Source organism: Opisthocomus hoazin, chromosome 5 (genome assembly GCF_030867145.1).
Source record: "Opisthocomus hoazin isolate bOpiHoa1 chromosome 5, bOpiHoa1.hap1, whole genome shotgun sequence".
Classification (NCBI taxonomy): Eukaryota; Metazoa; Chordata; class Aves; order Opisthocomiformes; family Opisthocomidae; genus Opisthocomus; species Opisthocomus hoazin.
This window is the reverse complement of record NC_134418.1, coordinates 85,380,542-85,403,258: the sequence shown is the minus strand read 5'-3', so window position 1 is coordinate 85,403,258 and position 22,717 is coordinate 85,380,542. Positions and strand designations below refer to the sequence as shown.

Below are 22,717 nucleotides of genomic sequence, written 5' to 3'. Positions count from 1 at the left end.
TCGACATTTTAAGCAGTTAGAAAGTAACTATGTTTGGTGTGGCAGTGCCTCCAAACTTCCAGGCTTGAAAAGAAAAAAAGGGGAAAAAAATACATGTCAAGCGTGATAAAAATAACGCCAGATCTGCAAAATGGTATTAGAATCCTGGTCACCCGTTTTTCCACTGTCAAATATAAGCCTGTCTTGCAAGTGCTGTACTATAATAAGCACATCCAACAAAAACAGAACTGAGTAGAAAGTACACTTTTTACAAACAACAAATGCGGCAGCACAACGGTTGCCAGGCCCTGTTAAGAGAAGCTCCGGGTTCTATTAAAAGCTTTGTACCATTCTGGTTTATTTGGAGGAAAAGGTCCCTTCATGCCCAACTGCTCGTGCCCGTGCACTGCGCACCCTTGGGACAGATCATGTACGTCAGCTTGCAGAAACCAGAAGGAACAAGAAAGCAGGAGAGGAAAAAAATAATTACATCCTGGTAGCTGAGCAGAATATTTCAGGTTAACTCTTTCCTGTAAATTTGAAAATGTCATGAATGGAATATTTTTTATTTTAACAAGTGTACCACAGTCTAAACGCTGGGTAATAGAACACCTAACAAGAAAAACAGGATTCGTTGCTACTGGTGTTGTACATAACTTCAGACAACTGGTTGAAGCAAAGTATGTCCCAAGTTGCTTCTGATTTGGAAGCTGTCCCAAGCCAGGCTGAACCCCGCTGCCAGTGAAAATCAGACCACTGGTATTTAACCCCGAGCACCTGAACTTTACAGGCTGGGCCATTATACCACTTTCAGACACCGGATTCTCCCAGACAGTTACCTGCCTGCTTGACAAAATCGCCCTAAGGATTAGTTAACATGTAAAGTACTTTTCAAAGTACATTACAGTACCAGTTATTATTAGTAGTAATTATTATCAATGTGGGTAAAGTCCTCACTAATTGAGGCTTTGAGTATCGGCCCCACAAAGACACCCACTCTTGGTTCTCGCTGATGTGCCATAATGCTCCAGGCAAATAACTGATCCTTTGTTTGCCACCAGTTGTAGCAGCTACAACAATGCTCTTTTTTTGGTATGAAATGCTGTTATTTCTTCACTGGGGAGAGAGCGATTTTTCCAAATACAGTCCTGTTAACTCTTGGCAGCCACTGAAGAATCACAAGCTCTCAGCTGCTGTGTTTTCTTCCATTGTCCCGAGCGCCGAGCAAAAACCAACAGCAACAAAAAAGAAAATTCACCGTTCCAGCTATGCACTCCAGCGTACAAACTTCCAGTACTTGGCTTGGCGACTTTCCTTACCAGATCACGCCCCAGCTCTTTCACACATCTACTTGTTGTAGTTACAACTTAGGCATTACTGTAAACTCCACTCATTCGTTAAGCCAGCTCTTTGGTTTGCAGTGGATCTGTGTAAGCCTGTCGCTAACTGTCGAATAAGGGGATGAAGAAGAATTTATCCGAAAGATAAGCTTTTAAACCACTTGACGGTCTACACACAACTCACCCTATTACTTCTTGAGCTCCAGCTTCAGGAGTTCTCAGCACTCACCAGTGACTTTGTTTTGCAAAGTTCTGCAACTGGAAACAACCTGATTTTCACACCTATCAACTTCTTGTTACATAAGTAATCGGTTCATTTTAAGAGAATCTTATTTTTCTAAAGTTTTCCTTTTTCCTTCTTTGAGATGTCTCCTTCAAAAGAAATAATTTCAAATTTCTGAAGGTTAAATATCAAGTTTTGGTATTAAAACTTTTGGTATAAAACCTGAGATTTTGAATCTCAAATACCTTCCTCACTCTTGGATGATACTAAGCCATAAAAGATAAAAAGTTTAGGGTCATAGATAAGCGAGTTGTAATACATCTAAAAAGAATTTTTTGGCTCCTGAAGCTGTTAAAAAATACACAACTTTATGCTGTTCTTTACAAATAGTTTATCAGTTTTGTAGATTGTACATGTTTAAAAGCACATGGACAAACCAGCAATTAGAAAACAGCTGCTGAAATGTCAGACTGTCATTGTGCATGTCGTTAGACAGCTCAAAACTCCCCAAGAAATGATGTCACCTGGTCATCTCTAAAGGTCTACTCGAGTGGATAGATTTTTAAACAAACATACTGTATTGGCTGATGGCACCTGTCAAAGGAGAACGGAGGCAAAAGAGTATTCAAGAGATTAGATTTGCAGAAAGCAGCCAAAAAGCTAGCCTTGGGCCTTGCCTGAGGACGAGGCTTTCTGTAATGGGTCAGAAGGACTCGGCCACACCACCACCTCCAATTTAAAACTCAAGTTCTTGACAGTTGCAAGAAAGATGACACGAGTATAAAGGAAGCGGTAGAAGTAGACCAGATGTCAAAAAGGGCATCCTTGTTAAGGTTTCTACGGGTGAACTTCAGAAAAAGGCTTGAGGAAAGAGAACGAAGCGCCGAGGACGTGGATGTGCTCTCCCGGCTAGGCTGACTACGGCCCTACAACCCAGTTCTGTGCCAAAAAATGGATGTGCGTACCTGGGTGAAACTTAAGTATCTCACAAGCAGACTGTATTAGGTAAGATTTTTGAAAGGAGGGTAAACTCACTGTTTTGCTGCATGATTTAAATTCTTTTCTAAGGGACTTGGGGATAAGTGAAGTGAGGAGACTGAATGGGTAACTATTAATTTTACAGCAGGGAGGCAAAACAACAGCTCAGAGTCATTGTTTTCTGCAGCAAAGGAGACGGATATCCGTTTCTTCCCCACCGAAGCCCCATGTTTAGAGAAGGTGCTTTCCATAAACATGTCCTGCCCTACAAACCCACGTGCTTTAACAAACCATTGTACCCTTTGCCTAGAACATGCTGAAAGATAAGTGGGGAGAAGCAGGAAATAAATTGCCTCAATGAGTGCGCGACAGTCCCGTAAATGAAACTATTGTGAGGTGACGAGGCCAAAATCTTTTGCTTGCTGATTAACAACGTGCATAATTGACGTCCATGTAATGGAGAGCGCTTTGTTAGGGTGGGCCCAGGTGACTGGCAGAGACGAAAATTGGAAGTAATCTACGTTGTCAGGGAGAGCCATCTCATGGAAATCAGGAACTTCTTGACTGGGTGATGACAGCTGTGAACTGAGAACCCCGCAGTACATAGTTGCAGGTTCTGTCCTCCCAGCTTTTTTCAAGAATCCAACACTCAGAAATCCGTCTCTTCTAGAACCTTCTTGGCACAGGCCGCCAAACCGATTCCTTTACACCCACTCCTGAGCCCACGTGTCCTAGGTCCTGCACATGCTCGCGGTGTTCACTGTACAGTCGCATTCTCTGCTAATCCCAGACATTTCGCATCCACATTCCTTACTGATTCCAGACAGCTTCAGCCTCTAAAGCCTTCCCTCTCCTATCTTCAGGCACAGCAGTCAGACAGTCGCAACTTCAGCCTCTCCGCTCGAATTCCCGGGCGAAGAGACAATGCCTGGCTCCAGGAAAGGCTGGCGGGGAGGGGTGCGTGCCAGGCAAGCAGAGGCAGGTCAGGATATGCTGAATTCGCGCCACGGCGCTGAATGTTTACAGGAAAACCCCACGGCATCCACCGCTCTATCAGAAACACTTTGTATTGTTTTCCTCAGCTTTTCCTGATTCCAGACAAACTGTAGGCGTCCACTAACTCTGCCGTTTCAACAGTGCTAGCTGGAGGCGAGCACGCGGACTCCTAGGTTTTTTTTCCTACAGGATCTTCAAATCACCTCCAGCATTAATACAGTCCTAACCACCAGCCGCCATCAGGTTCAGACCATTGCTCTGTGCTTGGTCCTAACTCAAACAAATTCTGTTTTAGGTAACGGATTCCTTCTTTTTAGGCAATTCTGGCCACGTGTCTTTCTCAACCAGGTGACGTACCTGACGTTCAAGCAAGGCGCTGACAGGTAGCAGCTTTTCGTCACCGTTTATCCAAACCAGCAAGCCAGTCGCAAAGCCAAGGAGCACCAGCGTCAACACCGTGCGAAGCAAACCGGGCCGGGGGGGGATTACCTGGAACGGGGTTCACTGCTTCTGAAGCGGCGCCCGCTCCCCAGCACGTCGGGCTGTGCGGAGTTCTCCAGGCGGGCAGGAAACCCCACGCAGCGCAGGAAGGAAACCTCCTCGGTCCAAACGAATGCTCCGAGCCTCAGCCTCCCCGCCAGGAAACACCGAACCAACCCACGGCCCTCGGCCTGCTCCCCCGGCTTTCCATGCGGGAGCCCTGAGGCCTAACGACGCTTAATGGGGGCCCCGAACCTGCAACCTCGAGGCCTGATGACGCTTAACGGGCTCAATGGGCCCTGAACCTGCAACCCCGGGGCCTGACAATGCTTAACGGGGGCACCGGGCCCCAAACCCGCAACCCCGAGGCCTAACGACGCTTAACAGGAGCACCAGGCCCTGAACCCTCAACCTCGAGGCCTGGTGACGCTTAACAGGGGAGCCGAACCTGCAACCCCGGGGCCTAATGAGGCTTAACGGGGGCGCCGAGCCCCGAACCCTCAACCTCGAGGCCTAACGACGCTTAATGGGGGAGTCGGGCCCCGAACCCTCAACCCCTGGGTCTGACGACGCTTAACGGGGGTGCCGGGTCCCGAACCCGCAACCCCGAGGCCTTGACGACGCTTAACGGGGTTGCGCGGCCCCGCCCGCCCACGCATGCGCAGAGAGCCAGCGCGGCCGGCAGCTCGGCATCGACTTCCAGGTCAGCGGGGGTTCGGCGGTGCCCGCCCAGGCGCGCCATGGAGGCCGGGCAGGGTCCTGGCGGCGGGGAGCTGGGCGATCCGGCCGAGGTACGGTCGCTCTGCGGGAGAACGGCGAGTGTGGGTGCGGCCCCGCGGCGGGGTTTGGGGCGGTTGGTGCGGAGGGGGCAGGCTCGGGGCCTGCGCACACCCTCAGCGGGGAGGGGGGGGCCGGATTCCTGTCAGCTGCCCGCCCTGCCTCGAGGAGGGGACGGTGCCCTTGAGGCCTCCTCGGCGGCGTTTCGCCTTCTCCCCGGTGCCGGGGCCTGCTCGCCTCTGTCCTTCGTGCCTTCCCGTGCCCTTTCCCGGCGGGAGGGAGCACGGAGAAACTCCTCAGCCGCGGGCAGAACAGCCGGCCAGCTTTCCCCAGGCACACACACCTACACAGCACGCGTCGTGTGGTTAGAGCCCTGACAAGCGTTTAAAAAAGGGATTTAATGAGCTGCCAGAATTCATCGATGTGGAAGGCTGGTGGCAAGGACCAGAGCGGGCTTTTCTGAAGGAAAAGGAGTTGACCGAGTTGGGATTTGAGCGTGCACAAAATACTTTCTGCTCTCCCATGTGTTTTGTAGAAACGTTGGTTTTTTAAATTATATATTTCACGTGAGATTTACAGACAAAAGTCACCGGGTCCTTAAGCGTAGCTGTGTGAAAGCACAGGCACTACAAGGTGTGAAAGTCAGACACAGGTTTTAATTGAAAAAATCCTCCCCAAACCTTTCTTCTGCTCATTCTTTTCTAATTTATTTCCCTGACGGAAGAGGGAAGTACCTAAGCCCTATGTGCCGACAGAGGAGGAAAGAAGACTCCTCAAGGAATGTGCTGAAGAGAGTGCCCGGTACAGAGGTGAGTTCGGTTTGCTGGTGGCCTTGGTTTGCTTCTCTTCCACCCTGAGTTTTCGTTGTTACCTGAGGTGTTAAGGAAGGCAGGCCCGGGTCAGTGTATCATGGCAGTTCATTGACAGGCTTCACGTGGGCTGAAATTACATCCCAGTAAATGCTGATCCGTGTAGGATTTACATTTATTAAGAGTTTGCAGGACAGGAATTCTGTCAAAGGTCCAGTGTATTTTGGTAAGGTTTATGCTTTGTAACAAGATCCCGTCATATTTTAAATTAATGTGCTTATTAAAAGTCTGAAAAGAGATAGAATAAATGGAGTCTCTTGTTTGTTTATGTATCTGAATATTCTTTTTTCATTACTTCTGCATTTTTAGTTTTGATTTTTGTTGTTAGCTTTAGAAGGCAAGGAGAAATAGTTTAGCTTATAACCATTGCTGTCTGTCTTTCTGGAGACTTGTGAAGAGAACAATGTGTAAGTAGTCGCTCAGCTCAATCTTTGGAGAAAATTTCTGTGTCTGAGCATGGCCAGACGTTTGGCCTTTTTTCCCCTGTAAAGAGAAGCGCAGATTCTCAAGCGTGATTCTGCAGTCGCTGATGATTTCTGTACTACAGCTAGTATTTGGGAATAATAAACTCGCATTGTTTTCACAGAGCACTCTCTGTCTCATCTTAATTTGAAGTATCAAGGTTATGGTTGGTTTTTCTTCTACAGAACACTGAGAATTGATTGCACTACTCCTTAATGTTGTTTCTGTAATCCAAAGGTTTGAGACGTACCTGGTTTTTATACACCTGCTCAGGGGGTCTGATCACGCCTTCTGATGTGATTGTTACCCGCTGTTTTATCACACGCTGGTGGTTTACTCCTGATGCTGATATGTGGCTTAGCAGAAACCAGGACGGAGGAAGAATTTAGCAGCTGATATCCTAAATTTAGCGCACTGGGGCCCTGATTTCTGCTGGAAGCCAGTGCTTTCAGGGGCAACTTCTAAGGCATTGTGATTCTGAATTAATGATTCAAAGTTCTGCTTTGTCTTTCTCCATTGCTTCGGCATTCTCCTCTTTCACTTTCATTCAGATACCTGGAAACCTTCAGCTGGTTTGCTAAAATCTAGCTATTTTCCTTATGTTTTTGTAAGTTAAGAATTAGGTTCATTAGTAGCAAGATGACGATTGGTTATGGCTTGTTGGTAATCTCCCTCCTGGAATACAAGAGGGGAGGAGGAGGGAGCTGTTTGTTGTTCTTGAGGTGTTCTGCTGCCGGTTCTTGGTTGGCAATGTAACTTACTACCCTGTTCGTCTTCGTACAGAGACCAAATTAAAAACATGGAGGTATTGTTGCGAAGCCCCAAATCAGCTTCTGGAGTCATTTCACTTTGGGGACCTACAGCCGGAACTGAGAGATGTTTTTCAGGAGTTGTGTACTGTGCTGTTATGTCAGCGGGAGAGCCTGAAGCCCATCGCTGTTTTCTAGGTCTCCGGCCTTTGTTTCGCTGTTTGGCGTTACGTGTGCCTAGACTGGTGTATTCGCTGTATTAAATACATATTATTTGAATGCCCTTTTGCAAGAGGTGTGGGCTGCCTGTGTGTCCGCCCTGGCATCCTCACTGCTTTCAGTGTCAGTGCTTGTTATTCACAGGTATTACTGCACATTTGTGTATTCTCCGTTTCTTGATTCAAATTTCAAGCTGTAATCAATTTTTACCAGTTCTTACAAACCCTCTCTGTTTCGCAGTAGTGTCTATTGACAGCTTCTATTTAGAAATGCTAGCTAGTCATTTCATAATTCAGTTTAGTATATGCCATACTGATACTACTACGTTTTAATCACATTACCATATAATATAAATTCTACTGCTGTAAAAAAATGACATTACAATCTACAGTTTTATCCTTTGCACTTTTAATCTCAGTAACAAAATTAAACCAGATCAATATGACTTTGTCCCCATAAAACTATTTTGAGTAGGGTACATTACATTTCCATCCCTAATTATGTGATGTTGATGTATCAGCCTTCCATTATTTTTCTTTGGATTTATCTTGTTCCTGAAGCAGAAAAAGTACTTTTTGCTCATAGCAGTGAAAAGCATTGATATTTTTGGATTTATTAAGCTGCTTTTGTTTTTTTTCCTACACTTGAGTAATTATTCATATTAATTTTTAGGTCTGAACCCAATTATCATTTACCTATTATTCTTTTAATTTCGAGTTACCAATTTAGGTTGTTTACATACATCCTGGCAGCTGTTTCCACTCAAGTGCATAACCTGTCTCTGATGTCCAGAGTATTTGTGTTGGGTCTAGAAGTTATTTCAGACCTCTGAGGGTTAGGCTGAAGTCCTCACTAATAAGTTCTTTCGGGTTTGGTTTTTTTTACACCCCCCCACACACATTGATTTTTTTCTCTTACAATCTAGCTTCAAATCTGCCCTGCCATTCTGCATCTTGGAAAATCTAGAACGCTGAATTTTGGAAGATCTAGGTCTAGAATCTCTAAAAGCACCAGGGTTTTAATCTTTAATAGATTGGAAGATTTTATTCTCTGTTTTTAGTTGTTACTGTAATCTGGCTTGTGAACCGAGGAGCCAATACTTTTTCTTAAAAGTGACATCCGGTCATATTTACCCTAAAATGCTGGGTGTACCCCTAACCTAGTTTGGACCAGTCAGAATTTGTGAAGGAATAAACTCTTAGCTTGCAAAGTATTTTTTAATACTGTGCCATCCAAATTCTACAAAATATAATTTGTCTTTAAATATGAACTCAATTATCAGATTGTGTGCATTAAAACACTGTAAACACCTAGAGCTGTGGCAAAAATTTCTCCCCTAGGTAAAGTCATTGGGCCTTGTTGTAACATCTGCATTTTCAGACTTGCTTAAAATGTAATTTCATTGTGACACTTCTAAATCTTTAACGTAATTAACTTTAGTCCTCTGTTATGTTCGTTATTTCAGCATCACTGTATCTTGTTTAGGGGTGGTGGTCTTTACAAATAGTTTCAAAGATAATCTTCCCTTTCAAAGTTAATCTTCCTTTAGGCCTCATCTGGAGTACTCTGTCCAGTGCTGGGCTCCCCAGTTCAAGAAAGATGAGGAGCTACTGGAGAGAGTCCAGCGGAGGGCTACGAGGATGAGGAGGGGACTGGAGCATCTCCCCTACGAGGAGAGGCTGAGGGAGCTGGGCTTGTTCAGCCTGGAGAAGAGAAGGCTGAGAGGGGACCTTAGAAATGCCTCTAAATATCTGCAGGGTGGGGGTCAGGAGGATGGGGCCAGACTCTTTCCAGTGGTGCCCAGCGACAGGACAAGGGGCAACGGGCACAAACTGGAGCAGAGGAAGCTCCAGCTGAACCCGAGGAAGAACTTCTTCCCTCTGAGGGTGACGGAGCCCTGGCCCAGGCTGCCCAGGGAGGCTGTGGAGTCTCCTTCTCTGGAGATATTCCAGCCCCGCCTGGACGCGGTGCTGTGCAGCCTGCTCTGGGTGACCCTGCTTGGGCAGGGGGTTGGGCTGGGTGACCCACAGAGGTCCCTGCCAACCCCCACCAGTCTGTGATTCTGTGATTCCCAGTTCGTAACTGTCATTGCTTGCAATAGGTGTTCCTTTTGCTGCTTGCCGTCTTCACGTGCTTCCTGCCACCTGAAGTCTTTCAGTATGATAAAACCCGACGTGAGCTGTTGAGCTGACTGCGATAAGCTGTAACGCTCTTCCCTGGTTGTTGTCTTCTCTGCATTCCTGACCCTAGTCTTGAGTTGTATAATTTGATCCGTAAGCTACAGAAAAGGCTGCCCTGTCCGTTAATTTGCTGGTGAATAAACCAGGTTACCTAATTCCAATCAATTTCATTTCTATCTCTACAAGAGTTAGACTTTTTCCAAAGTTCTCACGTTAAAACAAAACCAAGACTTTTGGCTATCAAAAATTTTCAGAGGCGCTGGCCTCGATGTAACCACCTTACGTCCTCAAGAACTGCGTGCACGTCTCTGGGTTGAAGTTCTGCACCTTGGTGCTGCAGCAGCTGTAGCAAGGCCTGGAGTCTGCTCCTTACAGCTTGGGCCCGTCTGCCATTGGCTTTGGTGTCTTAGGAAACATGAAGGCCGATGGAGACAGGATGACTCGTTAGCCAGAGCTGCATAATTTGTCGTAGCTCTTAGAAACTGCAGTTGAGAATGTTTCTGTATAGTTTGTTAATTAAGTGTATGCTTAGATTCTTGTACAAATGAGCTTAGTAAGGCCTAGCAACTCTTGTTTTATTGCATATTTTGTTAAATGTGGTTGAAAATACTGAAAATCATATTTTAAGCACTTTTCTTCTTCTTGACAGCTTTTCCTTTGGCGGCAGCGAGCATGCTTGCTACTAGTCTCTTAATTCGGAAAGGTAAAGTGTGAACATACTTTGGGTTAATGTGGAGTTGCTCCTAAGAAATGTATTTCTGCTGTTAATAAAGTTACTATAATGATATAATGTCTAATCTACCGGTAATTAAAAGAAGTTTAGACTCTGCAGCTACATGACTTGCAGTTCCTAAACTTTAGAATCAAATTCGTGTTCATTTTATGTTGTTCGACAAATGCAGCATCTCGGCGATTATGAAACTGTAGTGTGCAGTAATACTGCGTGTGACGCGATTAAAGAGTTAATTCTTAGATTTTTACAGCTTTATGGGGAATTCAGATGCTAGGTTTTCTTGATTTTTCTTCAATGTTAAATGAAGTGGTGCCCAGTGACAGGACAAGGGGCAATGGGCACAAACTGAGGCACAGGAAGTTCCGTCTGAACCCGAGGAAGAACTTCTTCCCTCTGAGGGTGAAGGAGCCCTGGCCCAGGCTGCCCAGGGAGGCTGTGGAGTCTCCTTCTCTGGAGATATTCCAGCCCCACCTGGACGCGGTGCTGTGCAGCCTGCTGTAGGTGACCCTGCTTCGGCAGGAGGGTTGGACTAGATGACCCACAGAGGTCCCTGCCAACCCCTACTATTCTGTGATTCTGTGATTCTGTAAAAAGAGTAACCTGGTACCTGCAAACCTAACTGCAGTCGGTGTTTTTCAGCTTAATTCTTAATAACTCAGTACTAATTACTTTGATCCTCATTTTCAGGTGTTCTAAAAGACAGCTCAAGATTTGGCTCCTTCACAAAAGTTGCATGTAAGTAAAAGCGGCGTATAAATTCAGCTTGTGTCCGTGCCTTCGGTTCCGGAGTCCGCTGCGCAGGGGTCTTTCCCGTGAGACTAGCTGGCCGATTCGCCGCGACTCGGCTCGGTGCTGACGTCGGCACAGCTGTGCCTGAAGGCAGGGGTGAATGATCGGACGTATCCAGTGAAGAAGTTTCACCTTCCTGCAGTTAATTCTGTTGGTCAGCAACTTTTTAGCTGTGTTTCTTAACTGCAGCAGCTGATACTGCGAGAACCTATTCAGTGCCGAGTGGTAGAGCATTTCGCTTATTCACCATCTTGGAATTCGTGCAGCATGTTTTGGAGAAGTTTTGTTGATAGGCTTCCCAGAAAATCGGAAGGTTGGAAATATGCTTGACAAGTGTGATGTATTTACAATATCTTAAATTCCTACATACTCTACAAGCTTAGTTTAAATTACTTTGCCAGAGTACACCCGCCCCTCCCTTCCTAATTTGAAGGTCTTTATTCATGGTTCTTACTTGTCCCATTCAGGCTATTTTAGTGCCTTTTTTTCCTGGACATTATGTATGTACAATTGTAGGAAAACGGCAATTTCGTGTGAATGATTTTGGATTAAGTATAATCAAACATAAATCAATAAATTAACCTTTTCAATGTGATACATGACAGTAAAACAGGAAGTTGCCATCTTGCCAATCTGCCCAGATACAGCCAGTTGCTTTTACAGTTTACTTCAGTGGGAAGAGGGTAAAACCTGTGATTTGTGGTGAAGGAAGTGGTGTTGAAGCAGATAAATGAATGTGAGAGACTAGGGCTGCCATTTGTTTATGCTAAATTGTACTTGCTTTCTTTGAATGCCAAACAATGTTATGACACAAACGTTCCTAATAAATGATAGAATCACTGTGTCCCTGAGAGCTCCTACACGTTTCTAGGTAAGGGCCACATTCCTCCTGTTTAATAGAACTAAGTTGTGACATCAAGGGAAAAAGTAAGGAGCAGCTGGACTGGGCCAGCTCTTCTCGATGTTACGGTTATAAGCCAAAATACTGCTGGCTTCTCCTTTTCAATCTACAGCGGTAGGCATATGGACTTTCATGTTATACTAAAAGAAATTTCCGTAAAGTTTGTGTGTTGGTTGCTTTTCTGTAGGTAACTTCATGTGATTTATGTGCGTTTTAAATAACAGGGATTTTTCTGGGACTGAGTTGGAGTAGAGAAGGCCTGAGTCAAGCAGTTTGCCTTTCATCCTCATGCTGTCTATGGGATTGTCTGACAACGATTGCCAGGGTCATAGGCTACAGGTCCAGATTATGTCTCATAATTTAACTGCACATTCCTCCTGCAGTGAAATTTCAGTAAAGGAAGCAGTGCAGTTGTGTTTCGGTTTGGGTTTTTTTCCTCCACGGGTTCCGCAAGAAGAGCAGAGGCGATCCAGGCACTGCTGCTAGCTGGCTGATGTTGGACAACAGGAAGGCAGTTCAAGACAGTTCTTGCTTTTCTGGTGTCGCTGATCTGAGCACGTTGCTGCTGTATCTGTCGGTTACAGCAGTCTGGTGTGTCACTTGTAGTTGTTAGGTTCCTGTTCTGAGGAGTATCTATGCCTGATTACAGTAATTGGTCTTTTACATCTAACTAACGTTGTTGAGTCAGTTTGTTTTTTTTAGTCTCTATCTTGCATCTTTCCCTGCATTGCCTCTCTTGGTTTTGTCTGGAAGCTGAGAGGTGTTGCGTTTTCTAGATTGGGATTCTCTTCCAGGAAGTTCTTTTGCCTATAGCAATGACTCATAACTACTTTTCTCAGTAGCCTTATAGGCACACTGACAATTTAATGGACCTTCTCGTTAGCGGTGACTGATAGACTACATTGACAGCATCCCCTTCAACGCAGCACAGAGCTGTTGCTCCTCTGTCCCTCTTTGGCAAGGGAGCGGGAGATCCGTGTGTCCTACTTCACGCTAGCCTGCAGTGGGACCTGGCCTCGCTTACCTCTCCCCCATCGGCTGCTCTAAGGCCTTGGCGCAGAGCTGAGCCGGCTGATGCCCATGCCAGGTCTAAAGCCCTGCTCTGCGTCTGGTCAGCTGCTGCCTTTGTCTCTAGTACCCTTTGTCTGCGACAGAAGCAGAGAGAGATGGTTGCTGCGTGGTTTTGGGTTAGATCTAAACTGTTTTTTTTTCTTTTATTCAAGGTATTGTATAATTTATTTGAAATTACTGTTTTAAAACTGTGGTGAATGTTATGATACAGCGTATAAACCCATCTTTTTTTCTTTTGAAAAGTTGCTGGAATGTGCGGATACCTGGCGGGAAAGATATCCTACTTGCCAATCTGTAGCGAGAAATTTAAGAAACTGAAGGATTCCCCAATAGGAGATGTTCTACGGCAAGCTCAGAGACATAGTTCGCATAAGTAAGAATTTCGTTCTCAATTTTAAATTTAAAACTTACTCTTGAATAGGACATTTTAAACGCTGACAGAGCAAGGCTACGTTTGCAGCTTTCGAGGACCCGCAGAGCTGCACCTTCCCTCTTTCCCCTGTTCCCCGAAACGGACCGCTTCACGGAAGCTGCATCAGTTGGCCAGCGATAAAATACGCGTTTTGAGCTCTTTACATACAACTGACCACTTTGAGGAGTAGAAAAAGAAACATTTTACTTTGTGAAGTAAAGTAAAGTGTATTCCTTGTGAATGAAGAGGGTGTTTTCCAGTGGAATTTACTTGCAGTAGTGTGACAGCAGAAGTTGCCTCCTTGGTTTAGAAGTAAACTAAGTTAACTGCAATAAAACAGCGTTATATTCTGGAAGTTTTTCCCATCGTTCAGTTTGATTGAAGTAGGAAGAGGGTGGAAATGATTTCAGTGTTTATCAAAGGAAAGAGCTCAATAAACAATATCAGCGCAGGAAGAAGCAGCGTGGTCAAACTTGCTGCTGTTTGTTTAAATCCTTTACATCTGTCACAGCGTTATGCTGTACATCTGAGAAACTCATCAGGTCCTCAGAACTGTTTCCTGTTTTGTTCCAGAACGTTTCCTACCTCAAGTGGTTCTTAATTGCAAACTGCTTTCAGAATATCTCACTTAAACCCCGGATTCAAAACCGGGGGGGTAGTACTCCTGCTGTGTGTGTGCTAAGATTTGTTAAATGTTTATGAAGGACTTGATTAAATTTTAATTACCTTATAAATTCAGGTTTAGGACAGTTTTGTCTGCAAGATTTACCTTTGTTCTGAAATGTTTACCATTTTATGGCATCAAACGTAATTTTAGGAATTACCACTTTATACATTTACGGTATAATCTCAGCTGAGTTGGAGCTGGGCTTGTCCTTTCACCCACTCTAGTTGCTGGTAAGGAGTTGTCGGGATCGTTAACTGTGTTTACCCTCGGTGAGAACCTGTTTAAATGCCATCATCTGCTGTAGGACAAGTCCCTTCAGCCTTCAACGGCACATTCTTTGGTATCTGTAAAATTTTATTTCCAAAGTAATAAATCCCTGTTTGTTTGGGGGTTTTTTTCTTGGTTGAACGATTAATTTAAATTCATTCAAATTATTGTCCGTACATGCTACTCTTTTAAGCCAGCAACAGAAATCGTTACATTTTTGTGGTCATTATGCATCTACTAATTAATGTATTTTGCTAATTCTGATTTGCAGTTACAAATAGGCAGGGAGCTAAAAGGTAGTTCTTTAAGGCTGTGTTTGCATAGACTTTAAAAATACAATTGGGGCAATAAAATGGCTTAGCTCTGTATGTTCATCGTGAGAATAAAACAAGGACTAATGGCAGGTGTCTTTTGTATGAAACTAAAAGTACAGCTGAGGAGAAATTTAAAGTAAAAAATGACTCTGGAGACATTGTAGTGACACCAAGCGGTAGAGAGAGACGTTGTGTCGTGGTTTGTGGGGCCGTTCCGAGTGCGTAGGCAGCGCAGGAGGTTCCAGAGTGTTCGTTGTCTGGCCTTACCTTTCGCTCTTAACGTGTCTGCTGAATGCAGCAACTCGGTGAACGTGCAGAATTTAATTTCCACAAGATAGCTCTCCATTCTCCTTTTCCTCTGCTGTACGGATCGATTACAGCAGCTTCTAACAACGAAGGGGTTTAAATGGCAAATTCTTCCGAAAAGGCCTTTAAAAATAACTATAGTTTGCACTACGCCTAGTGGGCACTCCCTGTGCTGTTTTTGTCTAATGTGTTTTTTCTGTCTGAAGGTTCCCTGGGAGAAGGGATTGTCAGTTTTGTCTTGAAAGTGCAAAATACTTTGTCTCTTTTGTCTTCCGTTCTGGAGATTTTCAGGTCCGAGTTAAGTTTCTGAGAGGAAGGGAAGCGACTGTATAGATCTCTGCAATGTAAGGAAAAAAAATCCCAAACACTCCAGACTTCTTTGTAAGCTGATAATTCATGCTGGAAGTGAAACAATTTAAAATAAGACTGTATTTTCTTGAACTGCACATGCTGTTACTCTCACAGTTCCATTTTTAATTTTAACATTTCTCTGTTTAATATCTAACTGTATTCTTTTCCAGCCGTTCCAGTCGGAAATCGGAATTTTCAGACATGCCTTCTCAGTCGTTTGCTGAATCGCCTTCTCCGAGAGCGGGGTTCCCGCTTGCTTCTAGCTACTCAGACGATTATAGCTCAACGGACAGGGCCCTCGCCAGTTACGAACCCGTTCCCTTCAGTGCTTCCCTGAATGAGTCGTCGCCTACAGGAATTACTGATTACGCCGCTCAAGGTGCGTGCTGTCTCCGTGGTCAGCAGTGCGGAGCACAATGCCTCTTGCCTTTCTCTCGGATACCACTCGTGCTGAGCTCTGGGTTTCCATCCCGTGCAAACGTACGTGGCACAATATGGTGGTTTTGAATGAAACAGCTTGAAGTCCCCAGAATTGTTTTTACACAAAAGGTAAATATACATAGTACTTTGTTCTAACAAACGAGAGGATGGTGAGGGGACTGGAGCATCTCTCCTGCGAGGAGAGGCTGAGGGAGCTGGGCTTGTTCAGCCTGAAGAAGAGAAGGCTGAGAGGGGACCTTATCAATGCCTACAAATATCTGCAGGGTGGGGGTCAGGAGGACGGGGCCAGACTCGTTGCAGTGGTGCCCAGTGACAGGACAAGGGGCAACGGGCACAAACTGAAGCAGAGGAAGTTCCAGCTGAAGATGAGGAAGAACTTCTTGCCTCTGAGGGTGACGGAGCCCTGGCCCAGGCTGCCCAGGGAGGCTGTGGAGTCTCCTTCTCTGGAGATATTCCAGCCCCGCCTGGACGCGGTGCTGTGCAGCCTGCTCTGGGTGACCCTGCTTGGGCAGGGGGTTGGGCTGGGTGACCCACAGAGGGCCCTGCCAACCCCGACCAGTCTGTGATTCTGTAATTGTAAACTAAATTCAGGGTTTTTTTTCATGTTTTGTAGCTCTCATTGCAAGTAAAGATTGTAAATTAACTCACAAGGTTTAATCTGTTGTGAAACTAAACTGGCAAAAAACTCTGCCTGACTTGGAGCTCCTTTTGACTGAAATTAAGGTGGCTGTGTCACTCAATGACCCATAGTCTGCTGTTTGTCTGCTAGCCTTCCTGAGGAGATTCACAGAATCACAGACTGGTCGGGGTTGGAAGGGCCCTCTGTGGGTCACCCAGCCCAACCCCCTGCCCAAGCAGGGTCACCCAGAGCAGGCTGCACAGCACCGCGTCCAGGCGGGGCTGGAATATCTCCAGAGAAGGAGACTCCACAGCCTCCCTGGGCAGCCTGGGCCAGGGCTCCGTCACCCTCAGAGGGAAGAAGTTCTTCCTTGGGTTCAGCTGGAGCTTCCTCGGCTTCAGTTTGTGCCCGTTGCCCCTTGATTGCAGCTTTGCCGGCAGTGGTGCTGCGGCCGACGACTGCTGTAACTCAGCGACCTGAAACTTCTTCGTGACCTGACAAGCGTGTGGTTGTTCTGAGAGCTGAGTGCGTGTTGTGCTCTGCCCGGCAGCAGCTGAGTCTCTCGCAGAGAAGCGACGTGGTTTGCGAGCCCGGCTCTGCGCAGCCTCCCCGTGCGATTTCTGTCCTCGGCTGCTGCAGGGGAGACGCACGGTTCCGAGTTTGGGTCTCTCTGGTGCGCAGAGGAGGAAGTCGCTGTCAAATGCAGAGCTTTGTGCTTTGAATTAGCTTGGATTTTTGAACTCCTTTCTGGAAAAGGTTTTATTTCACAAAAAAGCCCTTTCATGCAACTCGGTTTTCGTTATGTAAAAGTATCAGATGTAGATGTGCTGAGGGAATTGTGATTACATTTCATCACAGATATCAATATTTGGTAGAACTGTAATTGTGAAACCAAGATTGTGCCTTGTAAATGTAGAGAAAAGGGTAAAATGTTGGTCAGGTGAGACATGATGGGTGTAGTCCGAATTCTTTGAAAGCAGAATTTAAAGCCTGAATGCAAACCCTTGAGCTTCACTTACATTTCTCTTTGGAAACCAGACATCTATGAAATGTATGATCATCATAAATCTTACATAAAGTGACCGGAACGATTTTATCCATCAACACCACGTGGCGGTTGGGATTTCTGTTGGGTGCAGAGAAGAAGAGGAGTTAGCTGTCACTCATTTGAAGCAGTTTGACGAAACCCAAAGGAGAAAGGAATGGATTCATGGAAGGCCACGTCCATTGCAGTCGCACTTGGAATGGCCGCTGTCAGGCTCCTTCCCGCTGGGATTGAGCTGTAATGAACTGATGTTCTGGATCAGGTTGTAGCCGGCTTCTGGTGTGCGTGACGCCATTTTTGGTGTTTGTTTTGTTTTCAGATCCTGCTCCAATTCCAGAAGAAAGTCGTAAAAAAAAAGGCGTCACATATGAGGAATTAAGGAATAAACACAGAGAGACGTACGAGGTGATGCAGCCACCGAAGGCAGAAACTCCAAGCAGGTTTTCACAGGACAAACCAGTTAAGGAAGGTGAGATACTGATTTACAGAAATACATGTAGCATTTTAAATATTGGCAATAGTGTTCAAAAGGGTTACAAACCCAAGGCTTAATTCTGCTTACCCTTTGAGCAATTTATTTTTACACTATCTGCAGGTATTTCGTATGTGATGTGGTATTTTCATATTTCAAATTAATTATTTTTTTCAGAAATCTTGATCTTCCGATAGCAAGCTATAATTCCTCTTCCCCAGCCTTATTGCTTGCTGCCAGACTGAAAAATCTCGTAACTTTGGGTTTATTGAATGTGCCGAGCAGCCCCTCTCAACAACGGGTGCTGTGGGCGCAGAGCTGTGCTGAAGAGGTTCAGCCATGGCGGGGGGGGTGTTTTCGATAGCATTGTTCTCTCAAAATAGAGCGCGTGGCCGACGGTTTTGAAGGGGGAGGGATTTCTTTTCATGAATTGTTTTGCGTGGAACTGGAGGATTTCTATAGAGGCTTTGTTTGTGGAAGCTCATTTTCTGCGTTGAAACTCAAAGGAAGGAAACAGTATTTGGCAGCAGCGTTGAGAGTTGTTTCGCAGTGAAAAACAAAACTTCACAGGGCAAAATAAGAACGCGGAGTCTTGAAGAATAAGGTGCCTTTCGGTCAGCCTTTTGACTCCGTTCTGTGAAGAGGGGACGCAGCAGCGGTTGGTAATGGCTTGGGGGTGCCATCTGCGCAGAGGCTGTTGGCGAGAGGGATGTTCCACCTCTTGACACGCTGCTGGGCCCCTCAGCCTGGCTCGTGCGGGTGTCTGCGTGGCCTCCAGTCTCCTCACAGCAAGCTTTACCGGCACGGCCGGCGTCGCCGATGCGGCAGCAGAGGTGGCGAGAAGCGCAGCGCCGGTGTGAGTGTGGCGGCAGTAAGCCTGGGAGCGGCGCTGGGGAAGGGGGTCCGTCCGTGTCGTCCTCCTGCATTGGGTTACTGCGTGTTTCCAGACTGGGCAGAGCTGTCCAAAGATCTCCTCAGCTGTTTCTGGACAGATCTACCTAGTCTGGAAATAGAAACAATTATTGGGTAACTCTTTCAATCTGTTATTTCGGGGGTGAAAGCCTTTTTCTCTTATCAACGTGACTGTGCCACATGAGACATGAAAAAATTAATGAAAACTGTAATTTCATATTGCTTCTAAATTCCATCAGCCGACACCTTATTGGTCGACACATTTCTTTTGGGAGGTGCTGCTTCACGGCTAGAAAGCCTAGGCGTGGCACTTGAAAACCACACACAGAAACTGAATTTTAATTTCATTTTATTTTAACATCCTGCAGACCTTGCATGTGCCATGGCAAATCTCGTGGCTGTGGAATGAGAACATGCACGAATTGTTTGTAGTTGTTTGAGGTCCCTGTACAGTGTTGATCAGACACTGCACTCCATTCTGTGTCCGTTTTCTGTCTGGTGGCCGTACTCGGGCTTTGAGAACAGAACCACACTGAGCAGCGCACGAGATTGATAAAGAAACTTTTAAGAGCATCTTTTTGTACTTTTAGAGGAAAAGAGTAAGGAGGGAACGCAAGCGTTCGGAGAAGCTTTACCGGTGGAAGCACGTTTCCACCTGCAGTTCAGGGCTCCGGCTGACGTCGCGTGCCGAGACCCGAGTTAGCGTCTGGTGTCGCAGGGGCCCCGTCGCTTGCTGTGCGCCCGCTCGCAGCCCCTGAGCCCTTACCCTGTGCTCGTCCTCTCGCGCTCCTCCCGGGTCGCGTAGGCCCCTCCTTCCCCCTGCGCCCGCGGCAGTGGGTTGAGAGCCGCTTTTCACATTCTGGCCCTTGTTCGGGTACGCACCACAGAATCACAGACTGGTTGGGGTTGGCAGGGCCCTCTGTGGGTCACCCAGCCCAACCCCCTGCCCAAGCAGGGTCACCCAGAGCAGGCTGCACAGCACCGCGTCCAGGCGGGGCTGGAATATCTCCAGAGAAGGAGACTCCACAGCCTCCCTGGGCAGCCTGGGCCAGGGCTCCGTCACCCTCAGAGGGAAGAAGTTCTTCCTCGGGTTCAGCTGGAGCTTCCTCTGCTTCAGTTTGTGCCCGTTGCCCCTTGTCCTGTCGCTGGGCACCACTGGAAAGAGTCTGGCCCCGTCCTCCTGACCCCCACCCTGCAGATATTTAGAGGCATTTCTAAGGTCCCCTCTCAGCCTTCTCTTCTCCAGGCTGAACAAGCCCAGCTCCCTCAGCCTCTCCTCGTAGGAGAGATGCTCCAGTTCCCTCCTCATCCTCGCAGCCCTCCGCTGGACTCTCTCCAGTAGCTCTTCATCTTTCTTGAACTGGGGAGCCCAGCACTGGAAACAGGACTCCAGATGGGGCCTCACCAGGGCAGAGCAGAGGGGCAGGAGAACCTCCCTCGACCTGCTGGCCACACTCCTCTTGATGCACCCCAGGATGCCATTGGCCTTCTTGGCACCCAGGGCACGCTGCTGGCTCATGGTCACCCTGCCGTCCACCAGCACACCCACCACATGCCTCGGAATCAACCCATGGAGACCAGTGCCCTGTTTTTTCTTCTCTCTGACTCACTCCTGTACCAAAGGAAGCTGCCGAATAATAACGGCCGAGTAGTTTCCTAGTAAGGATTCCTGATTTTTGTTTGTTTGTCTTCGAGCAGGTTTTTAGCTGTCCTGGATCCACCCCGCTGTGCACGTAACTGGATTATGTAGCCACACGATTTATCGTAACATTCCTTGCCCGTTTCCTCCAATTGTCTTCGTTTCATCCACACTTTACACTTGTTTCGAAGCAATTACGACTTCTGCAGAGCAGGGATTAGCACAGCAGGCCTCTTGACTGTTAATTCATTACAGAATAACGATTAATAAACTCTTCTCCCCGTTTATTCGAAAGTAGCTGTAAGGAGATGTCCGCTGCGCTGTGAGCGGCGCTGCCCCCGCTCACCACCTCACATCGGAGCGCCTTCCGTCGGGCTTCGCGGCGCCGTACAAGCTGAACTTCTGCAGTTGAAGTCGTGTGTGACTCCTTTTTCTTCTTTTCTTTAGTTAAAGTGAACAAATACGGAGATACCTGGGATGAGTAAGAGCCGGCTGGAGAAGCGAAGCAAATCGTCTGCTGTCAGCTCGTTTGAGCTTCGTCTGGATTAGTCACGACTGTCGGCGCCTTTGGTGTGTTCCGCGATGCGCAGCTGTTAAGGAATGAGGAGAAAATCCGGACTTGCCAGAAGATTAAAAAAAGGAAAAAAGTATTTAGGTTTAATTTTTTTAAAATTCTGCATAAATGGCAAGCGAGGCTGTTGTGAGGCGTCATGACTATAAACCATTTGTGCTATTACTGAAGAATGAAAAGGGTAACTAATAGTAGCCACTATAAATGTATAGCAGAAGATAAAAATACACGTAAATAAATGCAGTCATGCATTGGGCAGGCAAAAATCCCAGAATCTCCTCAAATTTCAAGACTTGCATTAAAAGTTACCTGTAGAACTCGCCTCTCGCTTTTGTTTCTCTGAAAGTGATGCGCTGGAAACCTCCCCTCGCCATCGCGCTTGGTTGGTGGGGTTTGGAGCGATACCCAGCTGCTGGGGGGCCGAGGGCCGGGGAGCGTAGCCAGGCACCTCGGGCAGCACCCAGCGCTGCTGTTCAGAGCTGGTTTCTGGGTGCCAGCTGGATCTGCGGCCCGCACTGCACCTCTTGAGACGGCCGTTGTGGAGGAAAGTGATCGCGGGAAGCTGCGGGTATTTAAAGCAGCCATGTTTCAGTGCAGGAGGTTAAACCCGACAGCCTTTGGTAAAAGCCCTGGGCTGTGAATGTTAGGTTTTGTGTATTCTGCCTTACTTCATGACAAAACAAAGAAGATGTTTATGGAGAAAAGATGTGGATAAATAGAATATTGCATTATTATTACCTGTAAGAAAAGAGCTACACTGACAGAACTACTGCCGAGTATTTCCTGAGGTTTGTGTCGCCTGCTCTGCCTCACTCACGTCGGCTGCCACTCGGTGTTCTGGCTGTGCTGCCTCGCCTCGCCGGCTTTGCTTTGGGGTCCTGGCTGCAGGGGGGCAGAAACCGCGGTGAAGCTGCTGGCGTAAGGGCATCCCCCCACTCTGCGCTGGAGGCGAGCACCCACTTGCTTCCCGAGGCGAGGATGCGCGGAGACCTTACTGGTTTAGCGGACTGGCAGCAGAGCAGCCGGAAGGCGAAGGTGCTTTGGAGGGGGTCCAGAGCAGTCGGCTGAAAGGAGGAGGAGAAAAGCATGAGAATCACAGAATCCCAGCATGGTCGGGGTTGGCAGGGCCCTCTGTGGGTCACCCAGCCCAACCCCCTGCCCAAGCAGGGTCACCCAGAGCAGGCTGCACAGCACCGCGTCCAGGCGGGGCTGGAATATCTCCAGAGAAGGAGACTCCACAGCCTCCCTGGGCAGCCTGGGCCAGGGCTCCATCACCCTCAGAGGGAAGAAGTTCTTCCTCGTGTTCAGCCAGCAGCGCCGTAGATATCCTTTCACTCGGTGCGGTTTGGTCACCTGTTGTCTGCAGAAATCAGCAAATCATGTTTGGATTTTAATCTCAAGGCAATAAACGGGACAATTCGCACCTCGTTGCTGTCCCAGGCGCTCGCCTCGGGTCTGTTCGTGGGGGTTTGCAGTAGTTCAGCTGAGCCGGCGCAGACAGGCCTCAAGTTTATACTTGAAGTATTTTCTTTGCTCATGTAAGAACTGGATATAAAGCGCCAGCACCAAAGTTTGGAGGCGTCTTTGAGCAGCGGCATTAGAACCTGACCCGTGGAATACCGGGGACTCTGACACACGAGCCACCTTGGCCAAGGCACAGCCTGCCAGGTCAGAAGACCACCCAGTGAATTACTCTTTCCAAACAATGAGGAAAATAAACCAACCAGCATTTTTATTTACCCAAAGCAAAGCAATGAGGCAAACCCAGAGCTGTTCAGGTTGTAAGATGTGACAAAAAGTAAATGGGTTCTTGGATCCAGCAGTGACTGAGAGCTGCTGGAGGGCAGCTGATCACCCCTGGGGGGTCATTCCTAGGTGTTTACTCCGGGTGAATGAGAACACTGTAGTTCTTAAAGAATCAAGACGTGAACAGCCATGATTTAAAGCACTTGTTT

General features: G+C 47.0%; 1 protein-coding gene across 1 annotated transcript; it reads left to right on the top strand.

The window, feature by feature from the left end:
• Nucleotides 1-4,664: 4,664 nt before the first annotated feature.
• Nucleotides 4,665-21,079, top strand: OCIAD1 (OCIA domain containing 1). The gene is made up of 8 exons (XM_075422018.1): nucleotides 4,665-4,787; nucleotides 5,498-5,582; nucleotides 9,902-9,955; nucleotides 10,673-10,720; nucleotides 12,990-13,119; nucleotides 15,234-15,442; nucleotides 17,488-17,637; nucleotides 20,639-21,079. The coding sequence occupies exons 1-8, from the start codon at nucleotides 4,737-4,739 to the stop codon at nucleotides 20,674-20,676; spliced, it is 765 nt and encodes a 254-aa protein (XP_075278133.1). The 5' UTR covers nucleotides 4,665-4,736; the 3' UTR covers nucleotides 20,677-21,079.
• The last annotated feature ends 1,638 nt before the right edge of the window (nucleotides 21,080-22,717 follow it).